General features: G+C 43.9%; 1 protein-coding gene across 1 annotated transcript; it reads left to right on the forward strand.

Moving 5' to 3' along the window:
- The first annotated feature begins 754 nt into the window (after positions 1-754).
- On the forward strand, positions 755-9,875 carry LOC309436402 (regucalcin-like). The gene is made up of 7 exons (XM_082045556.1): positions 755-886; positions 2,742-2,910; positions 3,398-3,580; positions 4,986-5,201; positions 7,151-7,282; positions 7,922-8,076; positions 9,349-9,875. Exons 2-7 carry the CDS (start codon positions 2,745-2,747, stop codon positions 9,397-9,399), a joined length of 903 nt encoding a protein of 300 aa, XP_081901682.1. The 5' UTR covers positions 755-886; positions 2,742-2,744; the 3' UTR covers positions 9,400-9,875.
- The last annotated feature ends 9,222 nt before the right edge of the window (positions 9,876-19,097 follow it).

The raw sequence follows: 19,097 nt of genomic DNA on the forward strand, positions 1-19,097 counted from the left end.
GCTTCCTGCCACCTCCCTTGCTGCATCAGGCAGGACCCGGAGAGGTGCCCTGTCACCAAAATGCTGGTGGTATCACCTACCTCTGCTGAGTGGCGCTGGGTGGGAGAACTGACTCGCCATCTTTTGCCTTTGCCTTCCACAGACAAAAAAATGGCAGATGCCAAAGAAGTGTCTTGATGCCAAAGTGTCTTGAAAGCCAAGCAAAATATCGCCATCCTGCAGCATCCATGGCAATCACCAAGGCTCCCTGACCAAAACCCTTCCCTTTGCATGCTGTGGGCATCAGCTCAGAACTCTCTGCTGAGGAGGGAACGGGGCTTTGCATATTTACGGTGAGGAGCTGGGCAAGGAGAGCAGGTGACTTTGCACACAGGAAAGTTGTGGCACAGCTGGGAATAGGAGTCAAGTCTTAACGATGCCAATATGCCTTAACCACAAGAATATTTTTTCATTATCATTCAAAGTGACTTGTACTACAAAACCCTCCTCTGCATCCCTTTTTAACCTCCCCTTTTATCACCTGAGATGTTCATTTGACCCTAAATTTGGGAAGACTGAGCTAGCCCTCAAGGCAACCAAATGGTGCAACATCTCAGTTTTCCTCTCTCCCTTTCGTGACATGAGAAAAATACTGAGCAAGGATTTTTCCCTATCACATGTTTTGCTGCTGGCACCATGAACCAGAGCATTCAGAAGGGCTTTGGTCTGTGCCTCGTCATTCATGTGACTGCTGACGGAATACAAACTGCAAAAGGTTACCGGCTCGGTGCAGATAACATCTGCTATTGCATGTATTTAATTGTCACCCAAAACAGCAGCTAGTTTCATCGGACCAGCGCTGGAAAAGAGACACCAGCCCAGGTCTTGCAATATTTTCCTTCTGCAGGTGCGTTGTTGTGATGAACCACAGTTTAGCACAGGTGTCCTCCAGCTTGGTATAAACATTCAGCTGTTTGACTGAGGAAGAAGGGTTCTTAAAATTCTTTGGTTTACACAGACAGTTATTTTGTTATATGCGCATTAAAAGCTTTAACTGTCTGCCTGCTTATTCAAAGCTTCAGCTTGAAATTAAAAATTAAATGATGTGTGCTTGCACAGGGGAGAGAGGGAGAGAAACTGCGAATAAATCTTTTAAGGCCAGACATTTGTTTGTATTTTACCTGTATCTTACAGCCAATGAAATGACCATTTTTTTTTGTCAAGATCACTTGAAAAGAGATGGGGACTGAGGATAAGAAAGGCTGTTTTCAAATAGCTACCAGAAAGAGGTTATAGCTTTTAGAGCAGACTGGATGTTTTTACATTAGTTTTTCATTCTTGCCAGGAAATTTTTCTTATGGTCTCCAAATTCTCATAACTTTAAACAGTTTAACTTGAAAAAGTTTCAGTGACAACCATCAGTGCCTTACTCTCCACGAGAGGTTTAGGCATGAGTCCAGGAGGCTAAACCACCAATAAAATGTTGCAGAGAGGATACAGAGTAAAAGTGATGTTTTTATCCACAGGAATTTTATTTGGGGAGAATATAGCAGGATTTGGTGCTTTGTGCTTGGAATTGCTCTTTTCTTTCCCTGTACTTTCGTCTCGGATGGGTCGGTGCTGTGGCAAGCAGGCTGTGATGTGCTGCAGAAAAAGGTGCCAGGCAGCAGGATGCCTGGGGAGTGATGAAGCCGGGATGTTTTGAACAAGGCTTTTTTTGGGAAATTCCTCATTTTTCCTTCTGAGATGATGTATTCTGTGAAACGCTGCTGCTGTGTAGCTCCATGAGGTGCTGGCAGAGCGGATGTGGTGGGATGTAGACCATTGGATGTGGGAGGGGGACCAGGGGCCGCATCCCTGCCACCTTATGGGGGTTCTTTTGGAGGGCAGCACTGCCTCTTAAGGTTGGATGCCTGTTAAATGCCTCAATTTTCAGCTGCTTGTAAAAATTAGTGAAGCCTCAGCCAGCAAGGCACAAATCTTTCTTTCTAGTTATCCTCTTTTTAAAAACAAGGGGGGAATTTGAACCAAAATATTCAGCTGTTTGAAAACAAAACAAAACAAAACTGACAGCTGGAGGGGCACATGGAAGGTATTCCTCTGGTGGAGGGGAGAGATGCAGAGGCTGGACATGCAGCCGGGAAGGTGGACATGTGCTGAGGCTCTGTGGGACAAGGCAGGTCTCTGCAGCTTCGAGGGGCGACACGAGAGGGGTAAGCAGGCAGCCGGTGTGGGCAGGTTGGTTTCTCCCCTGCCTGTGCCTTGTGAAACAGCTGGCAATGGTGTGATTGCATCCTCCTCACGTGGGATGGGTCTGTGAATCAGTGTTTCACTGTGGCTTATGTGCCAGGCCCCTGTTTTGTTGCTGTAGAAGCTGGAGAAGGGACAGTAAATGAAAGGAGAGCTGGTGGGAAGAGAAGGCTTTTGTAAGCTTGGGTTTATCCTTGGGTTTATCTCAGTTTGGTCGATCAAACAGCCAAGGAGACAAATACACACTGGCTGCCAGAGATCTGGTGACTTTCTGCCTCTATGGGAGCCATGTGGATGCCGGGATGCTGCCAAACCCCATCTTCCCATGGGGTGAGAGCAGCTCTGTATTTTCCACATCATGGAAATGTCATAGGAACCTCCTAAATTACTCTGTCATGTGGGATTTGGAGGGCTTTGCCATTTACAAACTTTGCTTTTAAGCTTTATAGGAGTGAAAAATTCACACAACAAGAGCTTTTCATTAAGTCCATTACTGACCTTCTTCCCCTCAGACCATGTCCTCCTCCATCAAAATTGAATCTGTTGTGAAGGAGAAGAACAGGATGGGAGAATGCCCTGTCTGGGAAGAAAGGGAGAATGCACTTGTCTATGTGGACATTAACGCACAGAAAGTTTGCCGCTGGAGCCCGCTCACCAATGAGGTGCAGAGTGTGTCTGTGGGTAAGAGTCCATGTTCACTGCTTCGTTGTAGGAGATTTCTCTGTCCATCCCTTCTGGTAGGACTCACCCAGCATGGTGGTCTCTCATACTTTCCATGGAGCCACTCACCCTGTCCCTCCATGATGTGTTGCTGAGCATGGTGTGGCCTGAGCCAGCTGAGCAGAGGGGACCATGCTCAGATGTGGAGGGTCGCGCACATGTTGCCCTTGCTAAGCACCCGGGAAGGCATGTTTCATTTGGGGCCTGCAGAGGAAAAGGTACAGTCCTAATGGCTGTGTCTGCCCAGAAGGTAGAAAGATCTGGAAAACACAAAGCTGGTGAGATGTGCTAATGATCCCATGGGGAGAAGGATCTTTGAATCAGCTCAGCCTTTTCCAGGTCAAGAATGTCCCAATCAAGCCTAGATGCCCAAGGTGAGGTGGGGAGGGGTAGGGCTGACTGATGGCCCAGGATCTACCTGCCATCCCCGACTCCCTCTCTCCTGCAGATGCTCGTGTTGGCTCAGTGGCATTGCGGCAGTTTGGGGACTACGTCATCGCCCTGGGGAACAGGTTTGCCTTTCTGGACTGGGACACTCAGAAGGTCACCACCATCCATGAGCTTGAGCAGGATAAACCCAACAACAGGTTCAATGATGGGAAAGTGGATCCAAAGGGAAGGTTTTTTGCTGGTAAGTTCCTGACAGAAATTTCCCCTGGAACAAAGAGAAAATGATTACAGTGTATTTCACATGGTGCATTTTATTCTGTGTTATCGATTCCTCTGTTGAGTTCCACACAAAAACAACCGTCTCAAGCATGAGCTGTCTTGTGAACGCTCTGCTAAGTTACTGCCTGATGGAGGAGGAGAAGGGACACCACATCCTCTGACCTAAATGAGGACAGAAGTTGTTGACAAGGGCTGTCCATCAGGAAGGCTCCTCTTCTCTGTGGTGGATGCTGTTTTTCAAACACCTGCTTGCTTGTGAGGTGAAAAGCCTGTGAAGGGTTCACGCAGGTGGGAAGGTTTCTAGAGGTGTAGACAAGAATGCAGCTTCTAGAGCAGATGAGCTGCAGCTTGCACCCTTCATGCACAGCCTCGCCCATTCAGCCTGTGGGAAACAGGGATGTGGGGAGAGATCCTTGGCCTCCTGAAGGCAAGAGGGACTTTGCCACCAGTTGCAATGCAGCCAGGATCCCCCTGTGCTTTTTCTCCTCCCATATAAATGGTGAGCCAAGCACAACAATACATGCTGGAAGTGGAGTGACTGATGGGAGTGAAAATGGCTCTGTATATGTTTTGCCAGCCAGCATTTTCATTTTATTTCAAATTTGCCGAAAATCAGGAAATTTGTTTGACTCATGGTTATGCTTGAGCGCTGACGTTATCGCTAGTGTTAAGGGCAAGACTAGGAGAGAAAAACCTGCTTGCACACCTGTTCTAGCTGTGCATGGTGGATCAATGCTTTTAAACAGGAGTTTTGGTCAAGCATTGTAAAACAAGCTTATGAGGTCTTCTAAAGGGGAAGGCTGACAGAGATAGACTATCACAGTTAAAAGAAAGTGGAAATGCCCCCTCAGGTGCTTCGCATCCTGTCACTGCAGAGCTCTCTTCTTTCCGGACAAGAGCGAGTCAGAAACTAAATAACAAGCATAACACTGAGGCATAAATTCATTAAGAAAAAAATCTCATTTCTGTGGTATTCTCCACTTGCTTCTGAGATAACTGTGATTTACAGCATCTGTATTTTAAGGTCACAGCCCATTTAAATTATGAAAGTATCCTACAAAGAGCAATGACAAAAAGAGCACATGATGTCTGCCTGCATCTCAGCTTTTGCTGTGAGCAAACCTTCAGCCCATGGCTTTTGTGGTGCTCCTTTGGGTCTTTGGCAATGCAGAGGTCCCTTGGCCAGGATCCCCTCTGTGGGAGGCAGTTGCTCCTGACTTGCTCCTTTTCTTCCTTCTCATCAATCTGATGGGACTGGGTTGGTCCCTTTCTCTCTAGGACCTCTTAGTAAAGCATAGAGAAGGTTTTTGATCAAGCATGAGGAACAAGCTTCTGCTTTCTCACCAGTGTTTCCATTTCCATTTCAGGTACAATGGCTGAAGAGACGGCACCGGGGGTCCGAGCAAGGCGGCAAGGCGCTCTCTATACCCTTTTCCCCGACTGTTCGGTAATAAAACAGTTAGACCAGGTGGACATCTCCAATGGTCTGGATTGGTCCCTGGACCACAGGACCTTCTTTCACATCGACAGCCTGGCATACGCTGTGCATGCCTTCAGCTATGATGTACACACAGGAAAGATCGGTACACCTGCTTTTCTAACTTCGGTGGCAAGTAGCGCTATTAATCTTTCTGCAGCAAGACCTGGGTGTGTAATATGCAGTGATTTATTTGACAGATCTCATACCTTCTGCTTACAGATTGTCAGCAGGCTGTCATTTTTCTCAAGTTCAGTTATGAACCAGGTGTATTTGGTGAACAAATTTGTGACAGTTCTTCAACTAACTTTCATCTGAAGAAATGGCTTATATTTAGACTTGTTCAAAGAGTTAGTTGCAGGGAAGAAGCCGTTTATACTGCAAAGTGAGAATTACTTTATAGGATGCTGTTTATTTTTGAGTGCCATCTACTGGAATGCTTCGATAGTACTGGCTCCATAAATACAAATACAGAATGTGGATGCATGTATATCACAGAAATGTATTTAAAGAATCAAGTTATCATTGTGACTGAAGTTTTCAAATTCTGAAATTAAAATTACATTCAGATATTGGGGAAATTTCAATTAAATTAATTTTCTAGACAAATATTTTTTATTGCAATGTCTGCAGAAAGGAAACGTAGGTGCAAAAAAAAAGGATGTAACCTCATTTTGAAAGTGAAATATTTTTGTATTGTATCAACCTGTCATACTCCATGGGAATTTAAATGGCTGAATTGCCTTTGTACTCTAATCAATGTGGACTTTGTGTAATCATGGGTGAAAATTGTAGAAATAATTACAGTTACTCAGGTTTCATTTTGCTGAGAAAATATTTTTCTACAGATTTTTGGAGATAAGACTTCTAAAGAAGATTTAATGCTACTTTTTCTCCCCCAGATACAAAAACATAATGAGTTTGAGTTTCCTGGCCTTAGCTTTGCATGGGTGACTCTCTATTTTTGGGTGGTGTAATGGCCATAATGTGCTGGGTCAGAGCAGGCAGCCTGCTGCCCACGGGCACTGCTCCATAGTCTGTGCATGTGCTCACCGACCCATCCTCACTGCAGCCCAGACCTCTAGCAGTTGGTGTCCAGCCTGCATCAAAACTGGTAGCTTGATTTGCCCTTCAAATAAGTAAAGTTCCTGATCTTTACCCATGAAAAATTGTTAATTACCAACATTTGAATTCAAGTCATTACTTATGTGATGTGTTGCTCATAAAAAGACACCCAGGCTGTCATGAGCAATGAAAATCTGGGAAAAGTTACTGCGCTCACAGCAGTCATGGCATCACAGCCTGCTAGTGGGGTAACAAGAAGGACAGAGTTATCTTGTTTTCTTCCTGGAGCGAGTGCAGAGAAGGGCAACAAAGCTGGTGAGGGGTCTGGAGCACAAGTCTGATGAGGAGCAGCTGAGGGAACTGGGGCTGTTCAGCCTGGAGAAAAGGAGGCTGAGGGGAGACCTTATCACTGTCTGCAACTACCTGAAAGGAGGTTGTAGCATGGAAGGGGTTGGTCTCTTCTCCCAAGTAACAAGTGACAGGATGAGAGGAAATGGCCTTGAGTTGCACCAGAGGAGGTTTAGATTGGATATTAGGAAAAATTTCTTCACAGAAAGGTCTGTCAGGCAATGGAACAGGCTGCCCAGGGAAGTGGTGGAGTCACCATCCTTGGAGGGGTTTAAAAGATACGTAGATGAGGTTCTTAGGGACATGGTTTTGTGCCAGTGTTAGGTTAATGGTTGGACTTGATGATCTTACAAGTCTTTTCCAACTGAAATGGTTCTATGATTCTGTGATTTCTTGGTAAAATAATATGAGGCCAAATTCAGTACAATTCCAAATTGCGGTGGCTCCACTGGTGGCCTGTTTTTGCCAGGCTGAGGCTTTTAAGACATCTGCTAAATGCATATGTGATATAAATCTTGCAGCACATCTTTGTCACTGAAAATGAACTTATCTGTTTGCAAGAGCATGCAAAATGTTAGACTGGGATCTGATATAGAACTGGTACCAGCCCATATAACACCAGCTTCATAACTCTCCCTGCAGCCTGTCCCAGACTTTTGTACCATCTAGAAAAGGAGGAGCAAATGCCAGATGGGATGTGCATTGATGTGGAAGGAAAGCTCTGGGTGGCGTGTATTGATGGCGGGAGAGTCATTCGTATAGACCCAGAGACAGGTAAGGCCTTCCCCAGCATGTGTATATTGAGTGTTACCTATGTGCCACAAACACAAGAGGAAAGGCAGCCAGGAGGAATGGTTTGAAGGCGAAATAAGAAACTATTATTTGTTGCCCATCTCTGCCACACAGCTTGCCATGAGCATCACTGGTCCGTGCCCCAATCATGTGGAGAGTGCTGCTCCCTGTGCTGCCTCCCAACATCAACTACCCCTGGTCCCGTGGTCTGCTGATGTAGCACACCCTGCATATCTATTGCAAGAAACATTATAAACCTTCAATTAAAAAAGAAAAAGTTCTCAGCGTTGAAAGGTTTAATTGGGAAGTGCTGTTAGGGAATGACAGCAATCACAGGTGCAGGTGTCTCTGCCCGTCTTGGCTTCAAATACTTTATTGTTTCATCTTGAGAAAAGGAAACAAAGTCTCACAGGTGTAGGGGAGAGGCTGAAAAATAGAGATGAGGCAGATGAAAGAGTTCCATTTCCCCACAAATTGTCCTTTAGGATATGGCCTGTCTGAAGGGGAGATGCCTTCTGAGTAAATGTTATAGCTGCACCACTTGCACTAATAGTACATTCAGATTTACACGCTTCCTAGAAAATGGACATTAGGAAACAATCACATATTTTTTTTTCCCAGGAAAAAGGATCCAAACTGTGAAGCTGCCTACTCCAAGGATCACCTCTTGCTGCTTTGGTGGAAAAGACTACTCAGAAATGTATGTGACTTCTGCATACGATGGACTGGATGAGGCCACCTTAGCCAAGGAACCTCATGCGGGAGAGATTTTCAAGGTGAGCAGATTTTATTTCTTTCTGTACATCACACTTGCCAAGCTTCCTGCTTGGAGAGTAGGGTTTCCCCCCAGCTGCCCTCGTTCATCTTGCTCGCCTGATGTGCTGGTCCAGAAATGTTGCTCATTCCCTGGCCAGGCACAGCCGGTTTTGCACAGCTGCTCATGCATTTGGGAGGAAGATGTGGAGAAATTTCTAGTAATAGTGTTGATATGTTGGTTACCCAAAGTCGGTATCGAGCTGGGATCCAAAGGCAGCTGGTGCATCTGGGTCTGCCCTGTATAGCATATTCTGTAATGCATTATAAGGAATTTGGTCTTGCTTCTATACCTTACTATACTTCCATCAGTTTTGGAAATTTCACTGTCTTAATCCTAGTTTTTTAATTGTACTAGGGAATCTACATATTTACAACACAGATTGCTCCTTTAAAAATTAAAGGCTTAAATTTACCAGGGCAAAGCTTTGCATCCCAGTCCCAAAACTTTTGTGTTTTTTTTTAGTCTGTTAAAAGTGGGTGCTATGTGTTGAGTAACTAATAATCCACATTTTTGTTCAGGGCTCTTGAATCCAAAACTTTTCTCTCTCTTAATTTTTCAGTCCATCAATAAAAACGACATTAGGAAAATAAAATGCAGTTTTGAAACAGCAATCTCCATCATTCTCTGAAAGCTGACCACAGCATGAAAGGGAAGGGTTGTAAATGATGGAAATTGAACAAACCAAACTGCATTATCAGTTTGGTAATAGGTTGAAGACATGTTCCAGGAGTGATGGGGATCTAATCTGGGATCTGGAACCTTCTAGTTGAAAGCAGTGCTTGGAACAGATTTCCCACGGCCAAGAACTGTTAGATTTCTCAAACAGCAGAGTTCAGGAGCCTACACAAGAGTTAAATACCAGAAGATAATTTGGAGCCTTGCCTTATGTCTTTTCCTCAGTTCTCCAGTTCTAGAAGCAAATTGGTATTTTCCAAGCTCACATTTGTCTTGCATGAGCAAGCACATTAAAAGTTATGAACTCTTTGGTTAATATAGAGAAAAGGACCAGATGTAAAGTCCACAGATAATGTGTAAATTACCAAAATTGTTGAGTGGTGCTTGATAACATTTAAGACTTAAAGAGTTCTAAAGAATTCCATGGAATTACTCCTTTTGGGCTCCTCTTGAAGCAGGGCTACGTTGCTGTGATATTTGTTGTACAACATTTGAATGTTGTACTGAGTTGAAGATTTATCCTTTTTCCTTTATGTTTGTTTTTTTTTTAAAACAGATAACAGGCCTGGGTGTGAAAGGGATCCCACAGAATTTCTTTGCTGCTTGAACATTGATGCTAAATGACAAAGAATAAATGCTTACATGTTGCAGTAATTCTGACAAGGAGAAATCCAATGAATTGCAGAATTCATCTATGTGAGGATTTCTAAATCCACCTTTAAGAGCGTGCTTTTTTGGAAATGAAGATATTCCTTCTTTTGTGGGCCCGTGGCATGATGCAGTAGGTTAGAGAGGTAACGTTAATCCATGTTATGCCTTGATATCTTTCATGACTTTCCATAAACCTCTTCAAGCTTGAGCTTAGTTTTGATGAACTTCTGATGACCAGCTCTGGATTTTCAAATCTGTGTTTCTCGAAGCAGGATCTGACTCCTGGTTTGTCTTTTCATGTTACAGTGATGTACCAGCAATGGTATGACAGGTTTGAATAGACATATTAAGAGTCATGATTCGAACCGGACTGCTCCTCTGCTGTGGGACTCCTCTCGAGATATTTTCTTGGTGATCAGACTTATTCATAGTATCCAGACTCCATTTTTACATCCTTACTAGCTTGTTTCCATTTGCCTTATCATGAATTCTTCTGTATTGACTTTAGGACACAATTTATGCTGTTGAAAATAAACTATGCAACCATATTTAAAATATGCTTATGGATTTTTTTTTTCCTGCATTCAGATATTTTGAAAATGCTCAGTGACCACACATGGTCAGGGCACAAACAGGCTGCAAACTACTAGAATACTGAAAATCAATGCTCCATAGAGTCGTCCTTTCAGGGGTCATATTTGCACACAGGTATATGGACTTCCCTCTGCTTTCCATATCTTCTTATTGCATGCATGGCTTCACCTTCTAATTGCATACATGACTTCTCTTCCTTTCATGTTTCAAGTCTTTTTCTCCTTTTTCCCTTTTCCTTCAGATTTCCTTTCCTCTCCCTTCCCCTCCTCCTCTTTCCCCTGAGTTTACTCTCTGAATCTCACTTGCTGTCGGCTTTCTCTTCTCTCTTTGTGGTCCATATTGCTCAGTATTGAGTTCGAAGTCCTTGTCCCTGTCTTCAGTGCTGTATATATCTGCTTGGGTTTCTTGCTGTATTACCCTCACCTCCTCTTTCTTCTCTGGGAGGGCAAATCTGGCCTATCAACAGCTCTCCCTTTGCCCAAATTTTTCAGGGTTCTCTCCCACACCAATGACTGCACCAAAGCTGATTCTTGAATTTGGGTCTCCCCAAAGGCCTCAGCACACCTGCAGTGATGTGTTTTTAGGGAAAGCCTACTGCATATGCAACAAATCTTCTTCAAATCAACTCCTTTAAATCTGTCTTTTGTTTGTATTTCTCTATTTTCTCTATTTTCTCTGGGAAGGTTTACTTTAATTATTTGAGAATGCTTAAGACCTACAGATATCCAGTGAAATCTAGCATTTTTATCGAATTTGCTGTCTTTTTACTGCCTGGAAAGATACACAACACATAATACATCTTTAGATCCTTAACGGTGACACTTTTTGATCTTACAAGGAGGCTAATACTCATCATTTACCAGACCAGATGCTCCAGAGTCTTTCTCTAAGGTATTTGGCCTTTCCACAGCTGCTATTCAAAGCCTTGAGTAAGCCTTGAGTTAGCCCTCAGACACTATGAGAAGGGAGTAAGTACTTGATGCCTCATGAGGATAATCTCCCACAATAATCTATGCAGAGAGGAGCAGAGAAACTGTGGCTAGTCATTCAGAAACGTTAAATACAGTTTCCATGGGGCTGGTTTTTTTTTTTTTTCAGAGCCAGCATCCCTCTCCTGGCGAGGGGTCCCTCCTAGCACTTCTGAAACAACCAAGCTGGGTTGATTTTTTTTTCCTTTAAAAATATCCATAATGCCCAATTCTCTCATGTGGTAGACTTCTGGCCTGCCAGCAAGCAGGAGATCTGGTTCTGCACTCTGATCAGGCAGAGGGCAGGACAATCCACATGTCCCATGGCAATGCCCTACCCATTTTGAAGGGTGATGTGTCATGCGGGAGGTAGGTGGCATATTTGGCACCTCCAGTTGAATTAAGCCACAGTCCAGAAAGAAATTTGAGATCCAGAGGGCCAAGAAGGGAGCTTCATTCACTAAGCACTACTGAATATATTTGGCCATTAAACAACATTTTCCCAAGTGCAGTATTTCAATGCGTTTACCTGATGTCTACTGTAAAACACACTTTAGGTACTTTTCAGACACTTATACTAGATCATTAATTTAGGTCATAAGCGAGTACTTTGCTTCTGTGCTGCTTGATGAGATAATTGGTAAAACAGGATAAAGGCTGTTGGCCCATCACTCTGTTTCACTCCTCCTTGCCCTGGAAGGGAGGTGAGTACATAGAGCTGCGCAAAGACACCTTGATTGTGAAATAAAATGTTCAGCTCATTCTAATGTTTGCTCAACAACCATGCTGTTGTTTTTTTTTCCCTAGTCATAATTCCACTAGTAATTAAGCTGCTGAGGGTTTTAATAGCGAAGGTGTTAAATGCCCTCTGGCACCATGTGAATGGCAAACTGGTATAAGGAACACTGACAATTATGCAAGATGTCCTGTTTACCCATTCTGGAGAGGAATGTGAAGGCAGGATGTCTGGAGGCAAGTCAAGTGTCCCAACCTTTAATTAAAAAAAAGAACTAGGAAGTGTGTGCAGATACTTTATTTAATAAAAAATAGCCTTTTTTTTTTTTTTAATGGCCTATCCACTAGGTTATTTGCTCTATCAGAAAAGGAAAGTATATAGTTTTGAAACAATTTGCTCTTGAGAAATCCTTAATACCCTCATACATTTTTTTTTTCTAGAGCTTCCCCAAGCATCGATGAGCGAGGCTCATCGATTTGTAATTCTCCAGCCACTCTTTCCTTCTACTTCCTAAAAAAAGTTTTGTCTGAAAACTTCAGTAGGACTGTTTTCCAGCCATGTGAACCAAAGTAAGGCAAAGGCCCTTTGCCTTGAGCAGGACAAAGGTGTGAAGGAAGTGGGTATGGGACTGGGTTAATTCCCTTTGTCCATGTAGGAAATGATATGGTATCTGTAGTTCTTGGTGAGGACACACTCGGAGATGGTCACTAGGTGACTGAGTACATTGGTTGCTGTGGGTCAGCCCCACATGGTGAGAAGCAGAGCTAAGGAAGCTGCTGTCTGAACCTGCTGATGTCCAACATGGATCACAGGCAGAACATAAACAAGTTTGTCAACAAGACTGCAGTGACTGATGGGAGCTGGCTTCTCTTGTGAGGGGTTGCTCTGTACATCCTGACTCTTACAAGCTTTTCTAAGTATTTACTATGTTTAACGTACGCTACTATATTTCACCTCTACTAGGCTGGATAATTCTTACTTCCCTTGCATGCTTTTGTGTGTGCTAGGAATGGGCTGCCAGCTGGGAAGAGATTTTGGTCCTTGTGTTTCCCAGCCCTTGTGGGACAACCTGACTGCCTCTTCTTGCCTTCCTGAAAAGGCATGTCTTTGAGACAACCTAATAAATCTAAATGGAGGGTTTCCAAGTATTCCTAACTGCAGCTAGGATGTGAATGAAGTTGGTTGAACACCATGGCATTGCTGCTGCACCCATGTGCTGCCACAGGTCTGGAACTGGCAAATGTAGGGTTTAGGATTTGCTCCACTGGCTTTTACTGTTGTGCCTAGGACTCTGGGCAGGAAAGAAAATGTAAAAACATTTCTGGATAAGGAGACATAATAATTTTTCTAGCAATCTTTATTTATTTATTGTTCAGATTATCTTTCTTGTCTTAAAGAGAAACCCTAAAGATGGTCTTTTTGTTAATGAGAGAGGGGACAGACACAAAGGCTTTAAATAAAAACTTCTCTAAGTGCTGCCTACTGTGGGTAAATAGGCAGAACAAAGAGGTAGCCGCCCTGCTGAAATGACCTGGCTTTGCATAGTTTGTTGATTTTACCTTGACCCTATTATGCTCCGTACTCACAACAATGTCAAACTTACAAACATAACTCTGAATCCAGATCTTTGCTGCCTTCTTGTCGTTATCTCTCTGTGTCAATGTGTACAGAGATTTCAGAGGGTAATAATGCACAGCCTACAAACGAAAAACATTGAACTTTGAACCCCTATTCAGATGAAAATACTCTTGGAAAATGAGAAGCCACTTGCCCTATGAACTTTTAACAGGACTACTGGATGACCTGTGGAGTCAGTTTGGTCAGCAGATGGGCCTAGCTTGGAAAACTGCTGCAGTGGTGGGAGGCATCTCCTTGGGAGCCATATGGGTGTCTGCAAAAGAACAGCTGAAGGATGGAAGTAGCTGTGGATTCATTTATTTTGTCTAAGATTGTAGATTGCTTGAGCTACTTAAAGTACTGGTTTATCGAGTTTGTTTATGCTGTGTGTTGCAGTATTGACAAACCAAAAGTCAAATGAACACTTGGTGTTGATGTCAGGTTCTCCTCCGACACCAAAATAAGACTCACACGAGCTGTAAATGCAGACAGTGGTAACATCTGAGGAGGTATAAGACCCTAATCCTCAGCTGCTGTCATCTTAAAGAAGAAAGTGTTCAACTCTTCATTCAGCAGTACCCAAGTCATGTCAGGGAAGATAAGGGTGAATACCCTGTCAAGAGTGTGATATCTTCTAGAAAGAACTGATATCACAGCACTGATACACTGTAAAGATTTTAAGATGAAGGGAAAGAGAAAGAGCTACCAGAGGTGAGACTTAACATGGAAGCTGAGGCGATGATGACGAGACATGTGAAAGCACAGGGAGGGGAAGGACACATTGCTGGCAGGTGTGGGAAAAGGCAAGTGACAGGAGGGTAGGCTCCATTATTTGGAAGTAAAGCTTGACTTGGAAAAATTGTACCTGGAGGGACACTTAGGACTTGGAGGAGACTGAAGATGCTTGCTCCATCCTCTGCAGGGCCTTCCTTGCCTGCTGATAGTTTCTTGTATCCAAACGGAGACAGTGGTAGGGGAAAAGCTGAACTTACCTCTCCCATACTTTTTGCAAACACCTTCCCTCTTTTTTAAATCCTCTCAGACCCAAACATCTAGGCTGGTCCACAAGGGACCCATTTGTATGTAATGTGGTGAGGAGTGCTAGGGCAGGGTATAGGACTATGGAGGATGATGGAGTTATTCCCATGTCAATGCCATTGGATGACATCATGGTCACAATAAGAGTTTGGTGCAGTTACAGCCAGGCTAGAAGAAAGCCAAGCAGTGTGAGGTTGGTCTGGAGCAGATAAGGGGCCACCTTGCCAGTATTATGAGGTGCTGGACTGGTTTGTGTTTTGGGATACTGGGCATCTTGGGAAGCATCCTCTGGTCTGAGAGTATTTAACATTGCTCTGGGAAAATGGGGGTGTGTATGGACCCAAAAGCTTTCCATGTTGCAAATACTGCCAGTTCCTGCTAGAAGGCCTGATCAGTGGCTTTTGTCCTCCTGCTCTTCCCCTATGGGTGGGTTTTGAGCTAGCTCCTGTATGCCTTAGCAGATGCTGCATGGCAGGGAAAGGACAGATGCACTTTGTCCAGTTCTGCCTTATGTCAGACTTCGTGCCTGCACCTGGATCCTCCTCCTGCAGGTGATGCTCCTGGGATGACGGGCCACAGCTGTGTGCTCTTGCCACTTCTGCCAGATGACCACCTGGACCAGGGCGCTCTCTCCTTCTCCAGGCATGTCTTTGTGCTCTATCAGGAAAGGTTATTGCTTTGAAACCAATAAATTCTTCACTGTGTGGAGGAGAGAAACAGGCAGCTCTAGGGTGTAACTCAACGGACTGATTTTAGATGTCTACTCGAGGCTAGTGAATTGCATCTTCTAATTATTTACTCCTTTTGATTGCAAAAGAAGTCTTAGCTGAGTAGTGCAGACATCAGTAGACACCTACGCTGCAGGCATCTGTGGAGTTGCATGAGCTGAATCTCATCTTAATGTTCTGGTGACCTGGACTCCTCTCACAAATGTAGGTGGCATTGGTCAAAAAATTAAAGTTAGCTGGGAGATCACTGAGTGATGGTGTAAGCTTGTGCCTTTGAGCAGTGAGGCTGAGTGTTGACAGTGTTCATAGAATCACAGAATCATTTATGTTGTAAAAGATCTTTAAGACCATCAAGTCCAACTGTTAACCTAACACTACAAAGCCCACCACTAAACCATATCCCAAGAGCCATGTCTACACATCTTTTCAGTACCTCTAGGGATGGTGACTTGACCACTCCCCTGGGCAGCCTGTTCCAATGCCTGACAACCCTTTCTGTGAAGAAATTTTTCTTAATATTCAATCTGAACCTCTCCTGGCACAACTTGAAGCCATTTCCTCTTGTCCTATTCCTTGTTATTTGGGAGAAAAGACCAACACCTTGCATGCTACTACCTCCTTTCAGATAGTTGTAGACAGTGATAAGGTCTCCCCTCTCAACTCTTCACCAGTTTCATTGCTCTTCTTTAGACACGCTCCAGCAACTCAATGTCTTTCTTGTAGTGAGGGGCCCAAAACTGAACATGATATTCGAGGTGGGGCCTCACCAGTGCTTCTACCTTCTCAGTGCTTAGAGGTCTCCTGTAAGCTCTGTTCCTAAAGGGAGGTTTACATAGATTTGCACAGGATTCCTCTCAGTAAAGGGATGCTGGAGCCTGGTATTGCTCAATTTGTTTCCCCTCATTTGACAGGCGCTTCATTTTTTTGTGATTAATAACCTTCTTTGCAGCATACGATGTTCATTATACTGCTTGTATAAGAGCAGGGTGTAAAGGATGTCAAGGACATCTGATAGCCTGCTAGGGAAAACTTGGTACAGATACATAAAGACCATCTGCCTGGAAGAGCTGGGGTGAGATCAGCATTATAATCTCTGCTCTTGGGTAACTGAGGCACAAAGAAGGTTGCTTAAGAAATCTTTAGCAGATTCAGAGAGCCCCAGCAGAACCTCATCTGCCTTCTCCTACTCCACTAACACCTGTGAAGTTTTGGTGATGTGGGGACTGCAGTAGAGGCTGGTAATGGCCACTAGTGGGAGGAAATGCTGAGAGAAGGGAATGCAAAAAATTAATGTCCAGGAAAGCTGGTAGCAAGCCCTGCAGATTCTGTCTGTCCTCCTCTGGCTGCTGCCGCCGTTGCTCCATCCTCCTCCCACTCGCTGCTCATGCCAATGAGGTCTGTTTACTCCCACTTTCACAAGAGTGAGTGGGAGCAACTCGAGTCAGCTCTGAGTGTCTCCTTACCACTTCTTCAGTGTAGGTGATCTCCCTTCAGCATGCAGGCATCAAAGCTGCAGGGGCGGTTTTGAGGTGGCTGTCCTAGGAATGCGCTCTTGATTTTCCTTAAGAGGCAGGTCACTGAGAAAGGGTTGCTGTTTTCTACAATCTGTCACTACGAGTTTCTCAATAGGGTGAAAAGCAAACCTCCTGTTTACTTGCTTTACCCATTTCAATGGCACATTTCCATGTACCGTTCCTTGTTCATGTCCTAAGGGAAGCCATAGTTCATAAGGTGTGTTTCCTGTCAGGTTAGTGACCTTTCTAATAATTAAAACCACATAGGGTAATTTTACAATCTTCTTATTTATTTTCAGCATCTGCTTTAAAAATTTGTGTGTGGTTGAGGAGTGGAGGAGGAAGAATTGTCAAAAAATGCTAGGTTCACTAAAGTTCTTTTCCTTTAAAAATAGGGAATTTTATTATTCATTTATCTTCTGATATGCTTAGGATGACCTAGTCACTAGAATGATTACTCTTAAAAGATGTTCCTCACTAGTATCTTTTAAATCACATCCCCCGTTTGAAAAAAACATGATCTACAAGGTGACTTATTTTTACCAGGTAAGATTAAGAGGGACTGAGTTACAGTGATGCACTGACCTCTGTTGGCGTCATCTTTTCTTACTGAAACTCCTTTTAAATGCTGAATTTGATACTCTGGAAAACAGATGATACATCTGAGACAAGACCTGAGGCAGAACTGGTTCATGATGAAGCCATATTCCAATGTCACAATAAGTCTAACACTGGGAGTCTTCAATCAGTTCACAGTGGTCAAGCACGACGACACACAGTGTTGGTTTCTTAAAAAAACCTTCAGTCAGATCTTTTAAATGTGCAAAAAAAGCTGGGTGGTTTGTCTTGCACCAGAAGGCTCTGTGATGGACCAGGTATTGGCTGTCTGTCCTTCTGTGGTTGGCATAAAGCCAGGCTATAAAGAGAAAAACATGTACAACATCTCTGTCAGATGCTCTGGTTCAGGCTGAATTGCATACCCATGCCTGACTCCAGCCTGTTTTCTACTGCCATATCATCTCGTGGGATGGTGATCTAACATGTACTATCAGTCATGCCTGCTCATGCAATGTTGGCCTGCTGTCAACAAATGTCTTCTCTGCAACAACCTAAAGCAGCTTAGAGCAATCAGGCCAAATTAGAGCTTAATCTCTCCGGGAGACAGCTTGTCAGGGGAGCCAGTTCCGTAAGCATTAAAGGAGCTTGGTAGAGAGAAATGTGAATTTCTAGGCTGCAGTTTGCCTGTTGTCAGTTTGGGATGAGATGAATGACTGTCTAAAGGTTGCTCTCCCACAAAAGCCTCTGTCATGTGGCTCTGATCCTCCGATGGGAATGACTTCAGATGCATGCCAGGTTTGCCTCAGACGAAACTCCAGGTGATGTCGAGATCTGATGGGTAAGGCAATCAAAATGCTGTTAAGGAGCATAATACCCTCAGGAAAACGAAGACTCTGTGTGTGTAGGGAGGGACAACAGTGGGAGATGGCTATGTGAACTTTGGCTGCCCTAGGACAAGGAGCTTTCCTTTGCTATCTGTCCATACAAGGACTAAATACTTGGGAATTTTCTGTTTAGGAGATATCTGTATTCCTCTCCATTCCTCCAGACGCACCTACATGCACAATCTGCGGTGGTATTGTGTGTATTCAAGAAACTCCTCAGAGACTTCTAGGTCATGTGGGAAAATATACAAATCCATATTTTTTTTAGACTTCTGTCTGTCTGCACATTTCAAAGAGAAGCTGTGCCTGTTGCCTGTGGGTTTGCCGTTGGAGATGAGTTCTAAAGAGGAACAAAGTAAGAAAAAGTTTCTCCTGTCCTCATTTCTCATGTAGCAAGCAAAACGGTTAGCTTTTGATTTGGAAGGAAACCTACCTAATCAAGACAAGAGGGGCAGTAATACACAGGGACATGCCTGCTCAGGCATGTGCTGCTGGAACTGGAAGCTGAGACTCAGCTGCCTTGTCATTCAGAATATGTGAGTCACATTTTTGTTTGTGTTTTTCTGAACCTGAATTGAGAAAGCTCATGTGAGAAATTTTACAGCTCTTGACATCACTCTGCACTTTTGCAAGACAATAGTCTGACATTTTTCCATAGATGATGGATTAAATAATAACTGGAAATTTTGCAAATTCTTCTGCTCAGCCATGAGTTACAGTGATGCACTGTATCATGCCAGGGCCTTGCATAAGCTGGGGACTTCTGCTGTTGGGGTGGTTCCACTAACATGTGCCATTAAGGCAGCAGCTCTGTCTATCTGCACCACTGTTGGTTGCCTCTTCTTTGAAAGCATGGGTAGAAAGCCCCCATGGGAGGAACTGGGGGAAGAATCACACATCCTGACCACCAATCTTGCATCAGGGCAAATCTAGGTGCTGTACAGTGACCACAACTAACACTTGAGCAAAGGTATCACAGTATCACAGTATGTTTGGGATTGGAAGGGACCTCAAAAG

This window comes from Streptopelia decaocto (assembly GCF_964273445.1).
Source record: "Streptopelia decaocto genome assembly, chromosome: 1".
Lineage (NCBI taxonomy): Eukaryota > Metazoa > Chordata > Aves > Columbiformes > Columbidae > Streptopelia > Streptopelia decaocto.

Bases quoted from the DNA above. Each gene is read 5' to 3' on its own strand.
- LOC309436402 (XM_082045556.1), top strand. From the start codon at position 2,745: ATGTCCTCCTCCATCAAAATTGAATCTGTTGTGAAGGAGAAGAACAGG. The intron at 3,581-4,985 runs GTAAGTTCCTGA...TTTCCATTTCAG, and splicing joins AAAGGGAAGGTTTTTTGCTG to GTACAATGGCTGAAGAGACG. The intron at 5,202-7,150 runs GTACACCTGCTT...CTCTCCCTGCAG, and splicing joins TGTACACACAGGAAAGATCG to CCTGTCCCAGACTTTTGTAC.